Raw genomic sequence first — 19,546 nt, 5'->3', positions numbered from 1 at the left:
TGGGCCCGCCCCCCTTACCCCCCCCCCCCCCAAACCCCAAACCCCAAGTAATATGAAAAATAAAAACTATATAGTAGTAGTATTTAATTTGTTGAAAATAATACAATCTTGAGATACGTTAGGTAAGTTTAGTACGTGTGTGTATGCTAATAGCGCACTAATTATGAACTGTACAAAGGTCCCCTCTTTTCCCTACCAAACACAACTCATAGACAAAAAATAATAATTGCTAGTTTGGACTTAATAACAACATTTTTTCATCGTTTCAATTAAGTGTTTTAGTTTGACGAGATTCAAAATTTAAAATAGAGCAAAAATGTGTGTAATACTTTAAATCTTGTGGTCAATACTTTTTGCACTATCCATTTATTTAATTAATTATACATTATTTTAGATCATAAGGCTCAAATGTCTTTTATTTTTTTTCTTAAATATCGTGTCAAGTCTGAATATTTTACATAAAATGAGACGGATGAGTACTGTATATGAAAATAGACTTAGGTAGTACTTAACTATCGTTGTAGGTTACTTGAAGTTGATAGTTAATTTACTCACTATGACAACTAGCTTCACTAATTTCAAAGGCTTCACGAATCTTCGAGATTAAATCTGATTAAAGGTTATTTTCGTAAATACTAAAGATTTCCTTATAGAGGTGTGATGTAACGTTTTGATAGTGATAAGTGAAAACTCGTTTTTTTATTCGTTTAGTACAAAAAATATATATACACGCTTACATTGTATATAGAAGTTAAACTCACTCGTAAATATTCAAACTTTCAAAGTCTAAACGAATAAAAGCTCTAGAGTTTATTTTCATTCATTTTATACTTCTTCATTAATTGTTCTAAGACTTCTAGAGAAATTCTTAATCCTACATTACTCCAAGCTAATTACTATTGAGTTTTTTTATTGACGAGAGAGTTGCTCGGATGGTAAGTACCTTTCACTTCCAACTTGAAGATTGCGGAGAAATATGCATTTGTAAGGATCAAATAAAAAACATTATAAAAGAAAAAGTTTTCTTATTGATTATAATCATTTATTACTTTCTGCTAAGCATGAAAATAAACTTGTAACAATTATCTATCAAAGATTATTAAACTAATCCTGTATTTGATTATAGCAAAATGCTCCAAAATTATAATTAATTAATTTAATTAAAATGTCGGCGAATAAGAACATTATATGTCAAACCAATGGATAACATAAGGAATTTTACTTAGCTGTTTGGTTGCAACTTTTTTTTTTTCTTAAAAAAAAAAATTAATGTCGGATGATGTGTTATTTTTTAGACCTAAAAGACAAAAAGTAGGAAAAAAAATTGTACGTGTGCTTCTTTTTCTTTTTGTTGCTTTCATACGATCTTACATAAAAAGAAAACAAAATAGTAGTATGTAATATAATTTTTTATATCCAAATAGAAAGTATTTTGAAACATAATGGTCCACACTTATCATTAAAAAAATATTGAAAATACTTTCTTCAAAAGTGTTCGATACGTTGATCTTTTAAATCCCCCCCCAAAAAAAAACATTAGAGTACAATATAAAAAATAAAATAAAAAAGCGTCACCTTGTATATTCTTAAGGGTGTAAAATTCAACTAGATATTAAGCAATACTTTTAATTTCTTACATTTTATGATTTGTTAGGCTCATGTATTTTATTTACTAATTTTTTTATAGTATATCTTGTATATCGATCTCCTGTGAAAAGAGTTGTATATTTAAAAGATCATTTGTTATGGACCATAAATTCAATCATTTCCACTCTTTCTACGATGGATCTTGTTGTTTAGGTCGAATTAAAATTGAATCTTAGCTAGTATGATAATATATATATATATATATATATATATATAGTATTCAATAAATCATGCTCACGCGATTTTTTTACACTTATCTATATACTTTTAATTTTTTTATTCTCATCAATTTCTTTAGAATTAAATCGTAGGCGTTTGACTTGTGAGATTAAAGCAAGTGAATTAGTGGTCATTAACACCTTCAACACATATGATATGTTTTGCTTAAAACATATAGTTAATTTGATTATTGAACCATAATTACGTAAACGTTCAAGCACATGCACAAAAATAGTAAGGAAACGTGAATTATTTGCATTTAATCCATTTTTAAAAAAATCATTCATATATCATCTAACGCGGTCGGCGCGTCAATTTAATTTCCTTCGATTTTCAATTTATTCCTAAGTTTTTGGTAGCGGAAAAAGAATAATTTCTTAATAAGATGTAACCATATGTACTCTTATATCATGAAATAGTACAACTATTAATTATCTTTGTCAATGCATTAATGGTTGTACTCTATACTGAAGTATTGACCTTAGAACATGGTGTTTATAACATGGTTCATAATAATTTGTGATTCTCACTTCTTATGTTCACATATAAATTCAACAATATTTTGATCATGGAAACACGTTATAAGGTAAATCGTAAATCATTTTTTAAAATATAGAGGATCAAAACTATTCAAGAATATATTCATGAAATCATTTTCTCAAAATTGTGTTAGCTAAACTTGAATTCAATTCGTGTATCACATTGAGTTACGTGTAAAGAAGTTATAGTTCATTAAATATTTAACAAAAATTAAAAGTATTATTCACTTTCGTTAAATTTAAAGTATCAAAATTATTCACTAATATATTAACACGATCATTTTGAACATACCTCAAAACATAATAGATCATTTCTGTTATTTTCTTGGAATTATTAGCTATACAATTTGTACATGATCGACTCATTGAGTTATATAATTTTACTTAATAATTTCATTACTCTATCGGTATATATATATATTATAACTGGATTAATATTTTACCCAAAAATTTGAATTTTGGAGCGTCCCATACTTTCAAACCCTATGTTATTCGATTTTATTTAAAAAAAATATCAATTGGTATGTATCAACACAAGTGCGATAATATTTTTGAAGAGTCAGATCAACGTAAAAATAGTGTATACTCCCTTGCTAGCCATCTGGATACTTCTCCACCGTCTTGTAAGTTGTGACTGTGGCCTTTGAACTACCAAAATTTTAATTTGACGGTGTTGCTATTATTATTTCCAAAAAGTTGAGGCCCTAGAGTGTACGTGGAAACAAAACCCCAAAAAAGGAAGAATTTAATGTAATACGAGTCTTATTAATTTAGATCATTCTCAAAGTCAACTTTGGAATTAAGGGTGTACGTGTGTTCAGTAGGAACTAAAAATGTTTTTAAAAAAAAAAAAAAATTTACAGAAAAAGTAAGTAATTTTTTTACTTATTTTGTTGTATTCATACGTAAGTAAAAATTATTATTCTTAAGAGTTTAGATAAATACTATGCAACGCTGGGTAGGATAGGGATGTGGGCCGGGGTGGTGGGCGGTGGGGATGGGAGGCCACTACGAGGACGGCAGGGGCGGAGCCACCCTTCTGTTACGGGGTTCATCTGAACCCCTTCGACAGAAAATATTATTATTTATATATGGTTAAAATTATTTTTATGTATATATAGTAAATATGTCGAACATCCATCGATTAGTTCGTGTGTTTAATTCTTTAGATTTTGAACCCCCTTATTAAAAATCCTAGCTCCGCCACTGATTAGAACGGAGTTAAGATGAGGTGTGTTGGTGGGTAATGACGACTGATGATAGAATGAATACGGAATGTTAGTTGTAGAACTTCTTTTTCTACTTCTACTAGATAAGTTATTTTTCTCATTTTTAAGAAATTTATTTTACGAAAAAAAAAAATTTAAAAATTTTAATCAAAGGGAGTTATAATGATTACTAATTATGAATTTCAATCCTTATTTAAGAGAAAAATTAAGTGTTTACGCATTCAGTGCGGCACTTTTCAACGTGAATTAAATTTAATTGTACTTTAAAGTTAAAGCGCATGGGAGGAAGACAACAAAAATAAAAGGGGAAAAACATTTTTTTTTACGCAATAGTCAATTAAAAATACATGCAATTAATTAGTACGTAAATTACGATAAACGTTAATCACCATATAGCCATGCGATTAATCTGATTGATTCTTTTGGCTAGTGATTAATATCCAAAAGAATATTCTTAATAAACTTTAGTGCAAAAACAGAAGGCATTTTATTCGTGATGTAATTGTGCACCTAACGCCAATATCCGATGCTTTTATCACTAGATAGACTTAAAGCTCCTAGTAATAGCAGAATCGAAATTTTTACTAAGAAATTTAAAATTTTGAAAAATAAATATACAAAAAAATTCGAATGAGATTCAATATTTACTATATTTATAAATATATACATAAATAAAGCATTAGGTCGAACTTTGGTGTCAAGGTAATACCAATGAATAATCGGAAAAAATTAGAAGAACGAGACCTATTATGAAACATACAATGCATAACAGAAGTATATATGATCATTACACTTCAACCGTTATACAGAATGATTGGGCTTAAAGTGTATGTATAGGTGGCTTTTTAAGTCTGCCGTCAAATCTCAGGGTTCAACATCGGACATGCGGTGGAAACTATCAAGCTGGACTGCGGTAGGGAAAATAAACTTCTTAATATGTAATCATGTATAAAAAGTGTAATTTTCTGCCAAAGAGGATATGGATGAACCCAGGGGGGATCTATGAAGGGGTATGGGGGTGTCACGCCACCCCCGAGTTTCGACAGAAACTCTATATATACATAGGTATTTATACATAATATTTATATAAATATAAAGAGTGCCACCCAGTGAACAAAACCGGCTTGTGGTGCCACGGTAGGAGGGCAACTTTAGAAGGCTGATGTTGTGGGTTCAAATCCCATTTGTACCTATTTTTTTGAGAAATTTGCTGCAAACGTTTTTTAAGAAAAAAAAAGGCTCCAAGCACGTTTTTTTTTTAAGGAAAAACAGCTGGCACATTATTTTTTTTTAATAATTTTTAATGAATAAGTCTATTTGACACCCACGGACTCTAAATCCTAAATCCGCCATTGGATGAACCTCCTCAATTCTACCGACTATACCCTATCTAAAAGCTATGCGAACATTCATATCTTTATCATTAGTAAATTGTTTCGTATTTTTCAATAACATATAAGAGCTCCATATGTACCATAAATTGGATGACATATCAAAATACTTTCGAAAAAAATGTCAAAAACTATGCTATATTATCTTTTAGGTCGGTGTTATGTTGGTCCAAGGGCAAATATAAGACTATTTATTCTATGATGAGTGTATAAATAACCTAAAAATATAACGAAGAGTACTTATATACAGAGGCGTATCTAGAGGGGTTCCGTGAGTTCACGTGAACCTGTGCTCCCCTCTCTAGATCATAGTATTATATTTTTAAAAAAATATTTAAATATAGAGTTGTGAACCCACGTTAAAAATAGCATATAATAATACAATGATGATTGGGTACACCTCTCTAAGCAAAGATAGAAATTTAAATCTTATATTTATCTTATTTTGTACGTAACACCACTCCAAGTAGTTATTGATAACACTTTTGACGTTTCAATCAATTTTTCTTTTGTTTTTTTAACTTTAATCTTTCAAAATTTTCAAGTGTGTAACATTGAAAATTCCTAAAAAAATTATTTAGCACGGTATAATTTTTATATAATTAAATCAAATGTGTATATTAAAATTTAAAACTTGTAGTATTACATACATTGGACGTATAATTTTTAAAAGTTAACGATTCAGTGTTAAGAACATAAAGGTCAAACCGATCAAATTTATATCTTAGATATAATAATGCACCCATTCTTCCGAAATCCTGGATACGCCTCTGCTTATATATATATATATATATATACATATATGATGATGATGATGATGAAGAAATAGTTCATCTTTTTTCCATTAATAAATCTAAAACTATGAATGTTGTGTCGTCAACCATAAACTTTCATGTTTCTCTTGTGAAAAATGTTTTGGTTTTTGGGAATTAAAAAAGTACAAAGACTAAAGTAGTTCTGTTTTTTGGTATAGAATTACTTTTTTACTATAATTTCACCAAGCAAATGCAGTACCAAAAAATAGTTGCTTTTTCTCCGTCCACACATTTTAAGCATTTTTTTCCACTCAATATCATTCAATTATATATTAGGCAATTTTTAAATTTAATTTATGTCCATGTTTGAAATTTGGCCTATTCAGAGCATGTTATGCTGCACTGTTTTTAAACACATTAAAATAATCTAGCTATTTTTATAATTGATCTCAACTTGTTTGAGATCGAGGTATAATTATTATAAGTATTTCTAGTAATTGTCTTTTTTTAAAAATAAAAATAAAAATAATATATATATATATTCAAGATCTTAGAAAGGTAAAATCAAGTTCTCAAATCTCAAGTTTCATATGCAAGACATAAGGAGTAGTAATAATGATAGAGTTTAAGGTCGGTGTATTATCGATGTATTATTTTTTACATCGTAAGGTTAAATTACTAATAATAATATGAACTTTTTTATATATATTTATTTATAATAAACCTAATATGATAACCTACAAAATCGAAAAGCATTATATTATAACCGATTAAATTAATTTTGATGAGGTAAAAAAATATGTTATCGATCAATGTAGGTATAGATTAAGTCCATAGTGATATGCATCACTAGTGAGTTCACGATACTCCTTGAATGTATTTGTTTAAACGTATTTTTGCATGTCGATTTATTGTAAAGTCAAGCTCTGATCTTACCAAAAATTATGTTTGACCAATAGTTTCATTAGCACTTAAATAGCATAAAAATCCTCTTAAACTTGAATTGATATAGTAAATACAGTAGCGAAATCATAAATTTTGTTAAGGGTGTTTATGATTTAATACATATGTATGAAAAATAATTTTTGATCGATATATTTCAAACAATTTTCTATATACATAGTATGATTTTTCGATGAAAGGTGTTTGATTATCATCCTAGGTTATATGTGGCTACATCATTGACTGAATACAACAACAATAACATACTTGGTGTAATTCTATAAGTGATATTTAAAAAGAATAGTGTGTATACGACCTTGATTATCTCTATCGTGTGAATTGTAAATGGAGAGATTATTGCCGATAAATCTTCAACTCAAGTCACAAAATTTGATACGACACCTAAATGCCTACTTAATTAACCATACCATTTATGCTATTTTTATAAAGTCAACAAAAGTCATACTTTAAGGGAGACAAAAAAGAAAACATGGAGAAGTGATTATTGACCTAATTCTACTAGGTGTGTTTAATTATCTTTTTTCAAAAATAAATAAAGCAAGAGGAACATTTGCACCATACGCAAATAAAGGGAAAATATAAGCATATGATTCATAAGCAAAAATAAATTCAAATAATAGAGTCAACAATTACTCAAACTTAATGTTTATAGCGTGCACAATTCATCAATCAGTAGTGGTAAGTACTCTTTCATTCATAACCAGAGGTCTCGGATTTAAGTCCCTGAGTACGGATTGCCTTTGTTAGCTTTCCGATGCGAATTCAAATTTAATTAGACTCTGATATGGATCTGAACACAAGTGAAAAACCAAAAAAAAAACTCACCAATAACCTTTTCGAAGTCATAAAGTGTTAAAATTCTCATAATTTTTCACAAGACAATACGATTTTGAGAAAGAAAATAAAACAACTTGGAAAAAATAAATGAAATGAAGAATGAGTCAACCATGTGGATGGCTTTTTTGTGTACAAATTAAATTGGCAGGGAAAAAATAAATAATTACAAGTCAATATCCAAATCTAAGACTTTTTTGGTGTGTCCCTGCAGTCACACTAAAATTAACTTTGCTTGAATACTAGTATTTCTAATTCTCAATTATAATAATAATAAGGGTGTCAAATGAATGAATTGAGTCAAATTTAGACGGATTAGTATAAATTTACTAGACGTCAAAAAAGAAAATACAAATTTACTTGACCACGTATAAATCGTGGCCTAATTCATCCAAAATTTAACTTAGTCATAATATATGTTGAGAATGTGTCATTACCACCACCAAGGGTAAAATAGTAAAAAGTATTTATCATTAACTAGAGTTTTCGAGTTCAGCTTTGAAGTGTAGTCCTATTTGACAGGAAGTGCTAGAACTCTCGATATTGGGTTACTTATGACATGAATTCAAATTAATCGACACAATAGGTTTCAGACACGTGATAGTTAATCGACTTCATTAATTTGTTTATTTGTTTGTTTTTCCTCTAGATATGCAATTCGTTTTACATCAAAGTAACATTATATATGTCCTTTGTTAAAACGTTTTTTTTTTTGGACAAAATTTTGTTGATTGATTTGGAATAATAATATATGTTGCCCAAGTTGATCCAATCTTAATTAAGAGTAAATATCTGATTTAGCCCTCAATCAAGACATCACTACCTAATCCTAGTTTGAAATTTTCTCAGTTCTTTTTCAAAAGTCAAAATTCAATAGTACATTGGAGTAATATGATTATCATTCAGAAATTAAACTAGTCATGACTTTTTATGGAGACTTTCTTACAACACCAACAAACCTTATGTGGTCCATAAATGACATCCGATGAAAGGTTGTATGTACGCAAATCTTAGTGATATCCTCGGCTCAAATGACATATTAGAGACTTTCTTACGACACCAACATATTCAATGTAGTCCCACAAGCGACGTCTGGATGTGTAGGATATACACAAATCTTATCTCTGTCTTTATGGGGTAGAAAAAGTCTAGGCTAAAAAGACATACCGGAGACTTTCTTACAACAACATACCCAGTGTTGTCCATGTCTGGGGGCCTAGGATATACACAAATCTTATCTCTATCTTTTTGGGGTAGAAATAGCCTCGGTTCAAAAGACATATTGGAGACTTTCTTACAACATACCCATTGTTGTTCCACGAGTGGGATATGGGGAGGGTTAAATATACAACCTACCTTTGTGGGGGTAAAGAGGTTGTTTCCAATACTCTCGGCTCAAAGTCATACTGGAGACTTTCTTAATTCTACAACAATACACCCAGTATAATCCCACAAAGTAGAATCTAAGGAGGGTAGAGTGTATGCAGACGTTACCCCTACTTTTTAGTTCTGATTTTTATAATTACAATTAGTTTGGTCAATTTAACATATGCCACAAAAACTCTAATTTCAAGAATTTGATATCTAATTCCAGAATCATTCAGCACTCAAAATCTGAGAAAATCAACTAATTTGGTCAAGTGCAAAACCATTCAAGAATCAAAATTCTTAGTGTGAATATTTTTTCAACTCTCTATTCATCATTTTAAATGTTTTTGTTTGTGTGGGCTGATGTGAATAAGGAGGAAAAGTCTAAACAAAAGGTAAAAGAGAAGAACAAGACCATATAGTATGCCACAAAAGAAACTAGATACTAGTATTGAATGGTAGCCTTTCAATTTTGTTGAACAAATTTAAGGTTGTCATCTCCTTCAACATAAATTTCTGACTGTGAAAATGCTAGAACTTATACTAATGTAGAATGTGTGGAATTTTATCCCATATGCTTATGTTGATCAAACAAATTGACTTAACCTTCAAAGAAACTGATGAAATATCACTGTATGTTCTACAAGAACTGGAACTTACTTAGAAATTTAAAATCGAGCTATCAGAAACAGTCTCAATACCCTCCAAAGATAGGGATAAAATCTACATACGTCCATCCTCTCCAAATCCCACTTGTGAAACTATACTTAATAGACGTTACTATCTAACGTTCATTGTGAACTTATATGCTCTGTCTTGTAACAATACTACACAAATGAATATGAAAGAACAAGAAAGGCCACTAATTTTATTAAGTCGTAGTTGTTGCAGCTAGCAACAATAACTTGCATATTTTGGTCATCAGAAATATTATAGTAGTATGTATTCATCTTTTTCTCCCAGACCAGCTGCTATAATCAGATATAAACAAAATGGAGGAAATTAATAAGGTGATGAAATTCCAATTTTTGACTATAAAGTTCTGAAAATATGTATGACCAAGAAGATCAACATGATGTGCTCTCTAAATGGCTAGTAAATGCTACAGTACACAAATTTTATACAACAAAATTGACAAAACTCTATTCACTATTTCTTCATAAGAAGAACAACAGTATGAGCCGCGATACTCCTGTTCTCACCGAGACTGTCAACTTTCTCATGAGTCTTTGCTTTCAGGTTTACAACAGAAGGATCAGCACCAAGCAGCTTACACAAGTTGGCTCTAATAGACTCCTTGTGTGGGCTCACTTTTGGTCTTTGTAAAATCAAAGTGGCGTCTAGGTTTCCCAATTCATAACCTGCTTCATGCATTAGACGCACCTGGACATTAACCATAAAGCGTGGACAAGTTAGATCATCTACTAATTTAAATGCAATTTAGTACTACCGTTACTGATGATGAAAAATGAAATTTTCTATGAAAGGAAAATAGTTCACTCCTATTGACATATTAAAGAAGGCAATAGGAAGAATAGTGGTTATTCAAAATCTTCTAAAATGCTTTGCAAGTACGGAAGAACAATTTCATCTCAATCTTTGGTTATGGTCTCATGTTACTTACCCTGGACAAATTTCTACGTCAAGATTTGATTGTTCGAGCCTTTTTAGTAAAAAAATCTAGTCATTCTATTATTTGTTCTCGGCTTGAACTAGTTCTTGAATTATAAGCACATATCTAATTAATTCTCACTTTGATTCTCCTATAGTGTTTAGGTGTAATTGTTCCACGTTCAGTACAATAATCTTCTATTCAGAGATCCAAGGGACAATGGGCGAAAAGCCTAGCTACAATTGTTAGTTGTCTCAGGCAACATTATCAAGGAAAAACTATTTTGTTCATTTTCAGCAATCTCACCTAACATCTATCACTGTCATGTAATCTCTACCAAACAAGCTAATTGATTCCCCTAAACTGAAAGTGTTAGTATTACTATCTTACTAATTAGGTGCAGACAATCCACTTCACCTCTTATATATCCGGATGACAAACCAGACTACTATAAAAAATAGCCTCTGTGTGGGGCTTGCAAATCTTCAATTTGAATGGAAAGAAACTTCATTTGAACATATCGGCAACAGTTATGTTAATCGAACAAATGAAAATGGAACCTAGCTTACACAGAATAAGACACAAAGTACGAAAGCTATTTCTTGTAAGTCGCATTACCATCTCAATGCAGTTAGTACTTGCGATTTCCTCATATTTCACTCAATAGAAACCAGAAAACTTGTCACTCGTCAAAAAGCAAAACCAGAACATTTGTCAATGAATGACATATTAAAGTAAATCAACAAAATTAACAACCCTCCAGGATGTAAGAGTGCATAAAATAAAGCTCAACTACACATCATGCTGGTATCCACTATTCTACCTGTTATGCCATGTATCAAGTAAGAAAGCAGTGGTTGACAAAGGAGGCAGGTAGGTCAAACACAAGGATAGGGCCAATCACAAACCCCCACTGCATATTATTTCCCTGAGTTGTTGAATTCTTTAAAACTTGTGCTGAGTTGTGTCTCCATACATTTCATTATCTACTTATCTGGTTTGTATGCAGGTAAGTTGTATATGATGTGACTGACTTCATTAAAAAAAAGTTGTATATGATGTGACTGACTTCATAAGAAAAAAAGTTGCATATGATGTGACTGACTTCGTAAGAAAAAAAAGTTGTATATGATGTGACTGATAAGGCAACAAACATGTGAGTTTAGCCATCATTAGGAGAATGAAGTAAACTTCCTTCAAACTATCCATTAATTATCCAAAACAACTAACTACACACTCAGAGAAAAGAAATGAATTACAAAATCAATGGAGGAAAAGGGTGAAAAGAGCAGGAAAAAAGAAGGCATCAGGGCAAGAATCTTTAGTCGTTCTCTTCTCCAGTTCTGAAAGAGTCAAAAGCAAAGACAAATCAACACAATAAATGAGTAGGTTGTGCTGGTCTGGAATTGCATCCTTGACAAGATGTTGAGATTGTAAGAACAGAGTAGGACTTGGCTGATAACGTGCGGATAGCGAATACAGAAATGTAGAAAATCCAGATATTTAGCCCATCTTTTAACAGTTAGGTATCATAGAAGAAACCATAACACATAAAATCAAAAATATATAGAGGAGTGCTATGGAAGTGCCATGCACTTGGAAGATACAGAACATAGTGAAAGGCAAACTCTATAGAACATTTATGACAGCAGTAATGCTTATATTAGAGAAAATATTGGCCTCTAATACCCAACATATTCCACAAGAAAAACGTAATTTCAAGATGAATGTGTAGTCATACAAGATAGGACTCAATTACAAATGACCACATCCAACAACAGGAGCAAAGCAGTACGGGGTTAGGATGAAATGAGAGACGGTAATCCGAGATGATTTTGCAATGTCCTACATATTCATCATATGCACTGACAGTACGTGTGATAAATTAAGGATTGAAGGTGATTAAATGGAATGAGGTAGACCTAAAATCACATCGATTGAAATTGCTTAAAAAATACCTACAATCTTATGGATTTAGTGCCAATTAAGCTAAGATCAGAACACAATGGACACAAAGGATCCATATAGACAATATCAAGTTATCAACTATTGAAATTACGACTTAGATGCTATTCTTACACTTAAATTAGGTCTGGTGTTTATCGGGGGTCCTTGTACTAGAGTTAGACTTGTATGTTCATGCTGAGATAAGTGTTAGATGTTAAAGAACTCTAATTCTAGAGAAGCCTTAGTTAGCCTTACTTGACCAATAGAAAGCAACCACTTGATCATAGTATTTACCAAAACAAAAAGAGAATAGAAGAATAAAGGAAGGAAAAACACAGAGAAGGAGACCAAAAATTATACGGAAAGGAGACTGGCTTATTTACTTTCCAGCAGCTAAGTTTTTCCAGCATATGCGGATAAAGTGAGGAAAGTGTGTCCTGCTTACAGACATGTCATTAGATCTGCCAATAATCGTTCATAATAGAGCACAGAACAGGGAGTGTCATGAAGAAGATTACGGTTTTCATGAATAAATTTACTAATTTGATTGTTTATTTGCCATTGTTATCACCTATTCCTATCCCTGATTCCTCTCTATCCACATTTCCTTTCCCTGCGGTGCTCTTGTTTTTTCTTGCTTATACTAACTATTTCATTTAGCTCCATTCAATTCACATGGGTGCAAAAATTAGAGAATGAACTTTCTCAGGTCCCATTGGTGAGACTTGAGAAAGTTAGGTAAAGCTGTTTGATTCAAGTATTGAGTTGCAAAGTGTAAACTTACCAAACCACTCATAACTTCAACCCAGTTCCTTAATCTACTCAACTTCACACAAGAAAAAAATACTCTTCTAATCCTATTTGCTTGTTTGGTCCCTCACTAACCTGAAAACCAAGTTTGACCACATCTAATATTGTCAACCAACTGTGAGTTATGACGCAGAAGGCATGAAGATTTCAGCGAGAGAACTGTTATAATGCATGGATCAATATTAACATCCAGCAAGGAACAAGTATTCATGATTTTACCGTAAAGACAAGCAAGGACACATCTGAACAGTAAGGACAAGTGGCCATGATTTTCCACCAAGAAGCTCAGAGTCAGTGTTGAACTCAATTAACAAAAAGTAAAATAAAGAAGAGCATCAACTTACAGCTTCTTCCATGAACACCGAAGAAGGCGCACCCTTCCATTTAGGATCAGTGTCCGGGAAAATCTGCCCAATATCAGGAAGCCCCAGAGCTCCCAAAATTGCATCAACAACACAATGAAGCAAAACATCACCTAAAAGAATAAACACAAAAAAAAAAAAAATTAATCTCTTAAACAATAGAGACGAGTCTTTATGAGCTTACATATGGTATGAAGTAAGTATATCCTCTATCCCAAAAATAAGGGAAAAGGTCCAAATTTACTCTTCTACTATAACATAATTTTACCATTTCTTGTACTATGATACCATTTATCCCTTACCATTAGGAAATTGTCTCGTATTTTCCGTTGACTTTAATGGAACTCCAGTGAGGATAGGGTGGATTCCACGTGTCGGTGTCAAATTACTTGACAAAAGAAGTACAAATTTACCACTCTAATCTACAGTTCTAATTACTCATTGTCATACTTCAGGTCGGAGGTTTGTTGGATTCAAGGGAAAAAATGAGACGATTTATTAACAACAAGAGTATGAATGTCTTCATAGTATAATAGAGGGTAAAATTCAGATATTTCGTATAATAGAGTGGTACCTTTTTTCCCTAAAAAATGGAGAATTTGAGCGTCATACATCTAAGTTTTGCTGTGAATTTGTACATTTCTTAAGCTTCTTCAAATAAAATCCACTTATTTGAAAACTGCTTACTACAACTGACACTTATTTTTTGTACAATTTACATTGTTTGAAAACTATTTTAAGTAAGTTTAAACAGGAAACACATATGATAAGATCGCCAAAAAAATCGGACGTCACTAGTTTCTTAATCTTGTCAAGATAGAAGATGGCATATACAGAAACCACAGAGAAAACATATAAACCTGGCCTTTTTTATGAATGAAAATACTTAAACGTTTGCATTACAAATTATAATCAAATGCATTTTCTGTAATGCTTAATCTAAACAATAAAAGAGTCAAATAAATTGGTGATCATGACCATTAATCTTCTTAAAATACAATTCACATATTTGGAAACTGCACAAAACACTACTACAAATCATACTACCAATTATAATTAGAAATAACTTCTAAAAGTGCCTAAATAAATAGTACTGTCATTATCCACCGAGTTTAGAAGGCTGTGATTGGTCCAAAGGGCGGGTCACAGACGGATTTCTCGGTTATCAAAAAAAAATAAAAAAAATAAATAAATAAATAGTACTGTCATTGTTTTAATTTGTTTGTCTTACTTTCCTTTTTAGTCCATTTCAAGAAGAATGTCTCTTTCCTTTTCTTTTTTTTTTGGGTTAACTCTTTAATTCTAATTTTCGAGTGTCATGTTTACGACCAACAGACTAAAAGAACATTTAGCACATTCCATGGTGGCACATCCTTCTTGACTGAGCATCTTTCACAAAGGAAACTGCATATGAATCAGGCACACTCTAACCCCTGAGCTTCCCTCCTAGAGGCAGGTGTATAATCTCGTATATTCGCCTATTCTCCACGAGAATTCTAATTTATTTGTCAAAAAGGAGAAGAAACAAATTCATCATTCCAATACACGCATTCAAGAACTCGAGAATAAACTAATGTCCTGTTCACAATCTCAATTGAAATCCTGCAAATGGTATTTTCCATCGAAAATCATTGCTGTGCTTTCAGTCGCATTGAATAAAATGCAACCGAAATGATGTACTAACATGTCTTTAATTTAACACCACAAGATACAAAAGTCTTCTAAATTCCGTGCTAAGTCAAGCAGATAAACATATTAAAATGCCAGAGAATAATAAACAAACATATAAACATTGTTCAATCCTCCATATATGAATATAGCCAAACAAAATCACCAACTATCCATTTTTATAATTAAACAATTGTTCGAAAAATTAGTGAAAAGAACAGCCTGTGCGAAAAAATGAGTATGAGTTAAGTCAAAATTACCATCAGAGTGAGCTTCACAGCCTCTATCATGAGGAATATTAATCCCACCAATAATCAAAGGATACCCAGGTTCCAATCGATGAAGGTCAAATCCATGGCCGACTCTAAAAGGAAGAGACTTCAATGGAGAGGAATTCGAGCTAGATGTTTGTGTTTCAGCTTCAATTGCAGCTGCAGAAGAAACCACCAAACTCCTCAAGGGTTTGTGTGTTAATTGGGGCAAAAGAGGATTTGAAGAGTGATAAGAAAAGGGTTTTTGCTTTGAGATTAGTTTAGTTGGAATTGGAGTTGAAAAAAATAGTGAAGACGCCATAGCCATAGGAATCGAGCTCAGTTTGGTGGAGAATCTCAAAAAAATTGTGTAAATTGAAGGGGATTATTCCATTTGTATGTTAGTATATAGGACGGGCGTTAGGTACTTTTGGATCTTTTCGAGGACAAGTGGCATTCGTCGGAATATTTCATTTAAATACTCGAACTAATTATGTTTCAATTGAACTTATGCAATTAGACATTTTTTATTCAAAATTTAAAAAAATATATGTGTTTTTCATCTGTTTATTGTATAATTATGTTAACTACGTAAAATATGTCATTTTCATCCTTCGAAATGACTCCGTTTGGGGGTGGTCATCCACATGGAAATCCAGGATCAATCTCCCTGCCTTCTGAGTCGAGCCTATCGCATAGAATTTGCCTAGTATGGTTTAAATTCTCTGTGTGGTTTGCAGATTATTACACAGTGAGGGCTCATCCGAAAATAGTGATTGTAGCGATGACAGGTTATTCTAAAATTTCCAAAAAAATACGTCATTTTCTTTAATTATACATATCAACCCCATTAAAGATGACTAGAGTTTTATGACTTGTTAAGGAATATAAATTTAAAAGAAAAACATATTTTATGTGATTAACTTAAGTACATAATAGATCATAAAAACACAAATAAAATATTTTAGAATTTGACAAAATTAAAGAATTTGATATGTATTAAGCCTAAAATAATAAATTTGTACCTTAAGTATAGATAAGATAGATGTTTTTTCATACACTATTTGAGAAATAAATAAAGTGAAATCTGGTTTGGGTTGGGTGGGGTTTATTTTATTTGATAAAAAAATTGGTTGGGTCAATGAAAATTGATTACTTATTTAGTTAAAGGCAAAATTGCTCATTATCTCCCTGAACTTGAAGTTTTTTATTCAGTATACACCTAAATTATATTTCGTTTTAATTACCCCCGAATTTGTTTATTCCTTCATCGCGTACATCTTTATTGTCCACCTACTCCAATCATGACTACACGCGCGTGACATGTTGACAAAAGTGGTGACGTGAATTTTCAGCTGGACCCAACTTAAATGGGTCCATTTCCCCACTTTTCGAAGAACACTCATGACTCAGCCAACGTCTCTTCGTCTTCTTAAATTTGTTTTGTGTATATATACTATTTTTTTAATTAAAAACTTCAACTAAGTAAATTAAACTTTAACACAAATTAGAGTATGATATTGCACACATTATATAGGAATTTAATTAATACAAATTTTGAAACAACATCAGCTCATAAAAAATAGGTTGTTAAATAAGATTATTTTTTTAAATCTAAAAATTGAATAATTATAATTATTTGTTTTCTCAGCATTTAACTGTTAAAAAATTGGTGAAAAGCTCACATTTTTGTAAATGCAAAAGAATTCTCATGTTTTAGAAGACAAATTATTTTGAACAAATTTTGGTAGATATTGAAAGAAGTGGGTGGTGGTTGAAGAGAATCAAAGTCAGTTTCTAGCTTATTGCATCGTCATCTTTTTTGGGTGTATTATAATTCAGAATTGGAGGAGTCCCACATAAACAACCAAGTCTCCTATTATAATTCATGAATTTAGCAAATGCAACTAAAACGAAAAATAGAGAAAAAATCTGAAATTTGAAAACGGAGAAGGGATTAGGGAGAATAAATAGTTAGAGAATAGAGAGAGAAAGTTCTCAGAAATATGTCAAATATTAAAAAAAAAAATAGAGATTTTAGTTTTTTTTTTTTTTTTTTTTTATCGTTGTAGCTTTATGATGTGGAAAAAAATTACTTCCTCACGTGCCTAGTAGAGTTTGTTGTCAATTTCTACACCAGGTGACCAATAAAGGTGTACACGATGGAGGAATAAAAGTTCGGGGGTAATTAAAACGGAATATAGTTTAGGTGTACACTGAATAAGAAACTTCAAGTTCAGAGGGGGTAATGAGCACTTTTGCCTTTAGTTAAATTCCATATCAGATTTTTGTTAATTAAAGTGCAATTTTGTTAATCCGTTTTATTTTATTTTTTTAATGTTTGATACACAAATAAAAAGGAAACTTACATAAATATACTATATTAAAAAATATTTATCATTTATAGTAATAACATTTTTTTTCACTTATTCATTTATAATACAGTTTTAATATATATTACAAAGAACAATTTATTATTCACATATAATACAAGTTGTATTGATGGATAATACATTTATCACACATTTTAATATATTTATAATACAATGTGTCAATTTCTTACCAAACAAACATAATATATATTTTTAAAAATAGTTATAATACATATAAATTGCATACACAATTCATTTTTTACACATATTGCAAATTTAACATAGTATTATTAAGTATTGCTATAAATGGTAATAAATAAAAAGTATCGCTCAGTAATTATTTTTTAAAAGGCACTCATCCAAGTAATTTTTCCTTTTAATAAGTATTCTTTGTACATTTTGATTACTAGTTTTGGACATCCAGTTTCAAATTTGGGCCTACTTCAGCATCCAGTTTCAAATTTGGGCCACTTCATGGGCCTCTACAACCAAACTCGGCCCAACTAAACTGTAGTGGTTTTTCTCATGCATTCACTGATATTAGGGTCTCAACTGCTTTTTCTAAAACCCTTTCGCTCTTTCCTTTTGTTCACCAACCCTCTCTTCCTCTTTGCTAATTGAAACTCGTTATCTACCACCGTGTAGAGAGGAAGAGAGCGTTGCAAAGAGACAATTTTCACCTCCGATCGTTGGCTATGGCGGCGCCGGAAGCTCCCGTTTGCTACGTCGGAGTTGCCAGAAAGTCCGCTGCCTTCCGTCTCATGAAACAAATGGTTCGCAATTTTCATTCTACTTTCATATACATTTTTAAATGCTCGTATTTGTATGTAATGAACTGAATTGAATTACTAAACTTGAATTATTTTTGTTTTTATGGTTTGATCCATGTCATTTGAGTTGAAATTTGGTAACTTTGCATATTCGTGTTCTAGAAAACCACAGAAAATGAGATTAAGAATAATTATTTGATTTCTATGAAAAATGAATTACATAAAGTTGTAGAAATGTAAATATCAAATTGGAATAAGTTATATATTTGTACTCTTCTTTGTCTCCATAGTAATATTAAAGCTCGAGGATTTTATATTTGTTTAATTTCCATGAATTTTGTGATTAGGAGAAGTGAATGATATCAATTGAGTGATGCTGAGCTTTTGATTTTGAGACTTACTCTATGTATGATGTATATTTTGATTCGGGATTAATGAGAGGTTTTCTGGTGCTCTGTACCATGTACACCCCTAACTGCAATGAACCAATGATGGAACTAGGAACTTGTATTGCTAGTTAATCTGCAAACTTTCCATAGATACATATATTTCTAATACGTATGAAATGTGTGTTCAATAGGGATGGGAAGAAGGAGAAGGCCTAGGCAAGAACAAGCAAGGAATCAAAGGATATGTCAGAGTTCAGAACAAACAAGACACTGCAGGTTTTTTTTGACTGCCTTATTGCTTCTGTAGTAGTAATGTGCTCTGTTACATTGCTGCAGTAAGGAAAAAGAACAATTCCCCCTTCTCCTCTGTGTGTGTGTGTGGAAGGGGGTTTAAGGGGGGGGGGGGGGGGGGGGACAAAA

At 31.4% G+C, this 19,546-nt stretch overlaps 2 protein-coding genes across 2 annotated transcripts in view; one reads left to right on the top strand and one right to left on the bottom strand.

The window, feature by feature from the left end:
- Positions 1-9,929: 9,929 nt before the first annotated feature.
- On the bottom strand, positions 9,930-16,050 carry LOC102582363 (2-C-methyl-D-erythritol 2,4-cyclodiphosphate synthase, chloroplastic). The gene is made up of 3 exons (XM_006343867.1): positions 15,605-16,050; positions 13,659-13,789; positions 9,930-10,328 (listed from the first exon to the last, which is right to left on the bottom strand). Exons 1-3 carry the CDS (start codon positions 15,921-15,923, stop codon positions 10,095-10,097), a joined length of 684 nt encoding a protein of 227 aa, XP_006343929.1. The 5' UTR covers positions 15,924-16,050; the 3' UTR covers positions 9,930-10,094.
- A 2,476-nt stretch (positions 16,051-18,526) lies between these two features.
- LOC102582040 (G patch domain-containing protein 4) overlaps positions 18,527-19,546 on the top strand; it is a 4,832-nt gene continuing 3,812 nt past the window's right edge. The window contains exons 1-2 of the mRNA XM_006343866.2: positions 18,527-18,740; positions 19,318-19,402. Of these exons, the coding sequence (XP_006343928.1) occupies positions 18,663-18,740; positions 19,318-19,402 (163 nt within the window). The 5' untranslated portion in view covers positions 18,527-18,662. The remainder of the gene's footprint in view (positions 18,741-19,317; positions 19,403-19,546) is intronic.

Source organism: Solanum tuberosum, unplaced genomic scaffold, assembly GCF_000226075.1.
Source record: "Solanum tuberosum cultivar DM 1-3 516 R44 unplaced genomic scaffold, SolTub_3.0 scf00048, whole genome shotgun sequence".
Classification (NCBI taxonomy): Eukaryota; Viridiplantae; Streptophyta; class Magnoliopsida; order Solanales; family Solanaceae; genus Solanum; species Solanum tuberosum.
The sequence above is the reverse complement of the archived record's forward strand: the minus strand, read 5'-3'. Positions and strand labels throughout refer to the sequence as shown.

Bases quoted from the DNA above. Each gene is read 5' to 3' on its own strand.
- LOC102582363 (XM_006343867.1), bottom strand. From the start codon at position 15,923: ATGGCTATGGCGTCTTCACTATTTTTTTCAACTCCAATTCCAACTAAA. The intron at 13,790-15,604 runs GTAATTTTGACT...TTATTCTTTTAG, and splicing joins CTGTGAAGCTCACTCTGATG to GTGATGTTTTGCTTCATTGT. The intron at 10,329-13,658 runs GTAAGTTGATGC...GTTAATGTCCAG, and splicing joins CGGTGTTCATGGAAGAAGCT to GTGCGTCTAATGCATGAAGC.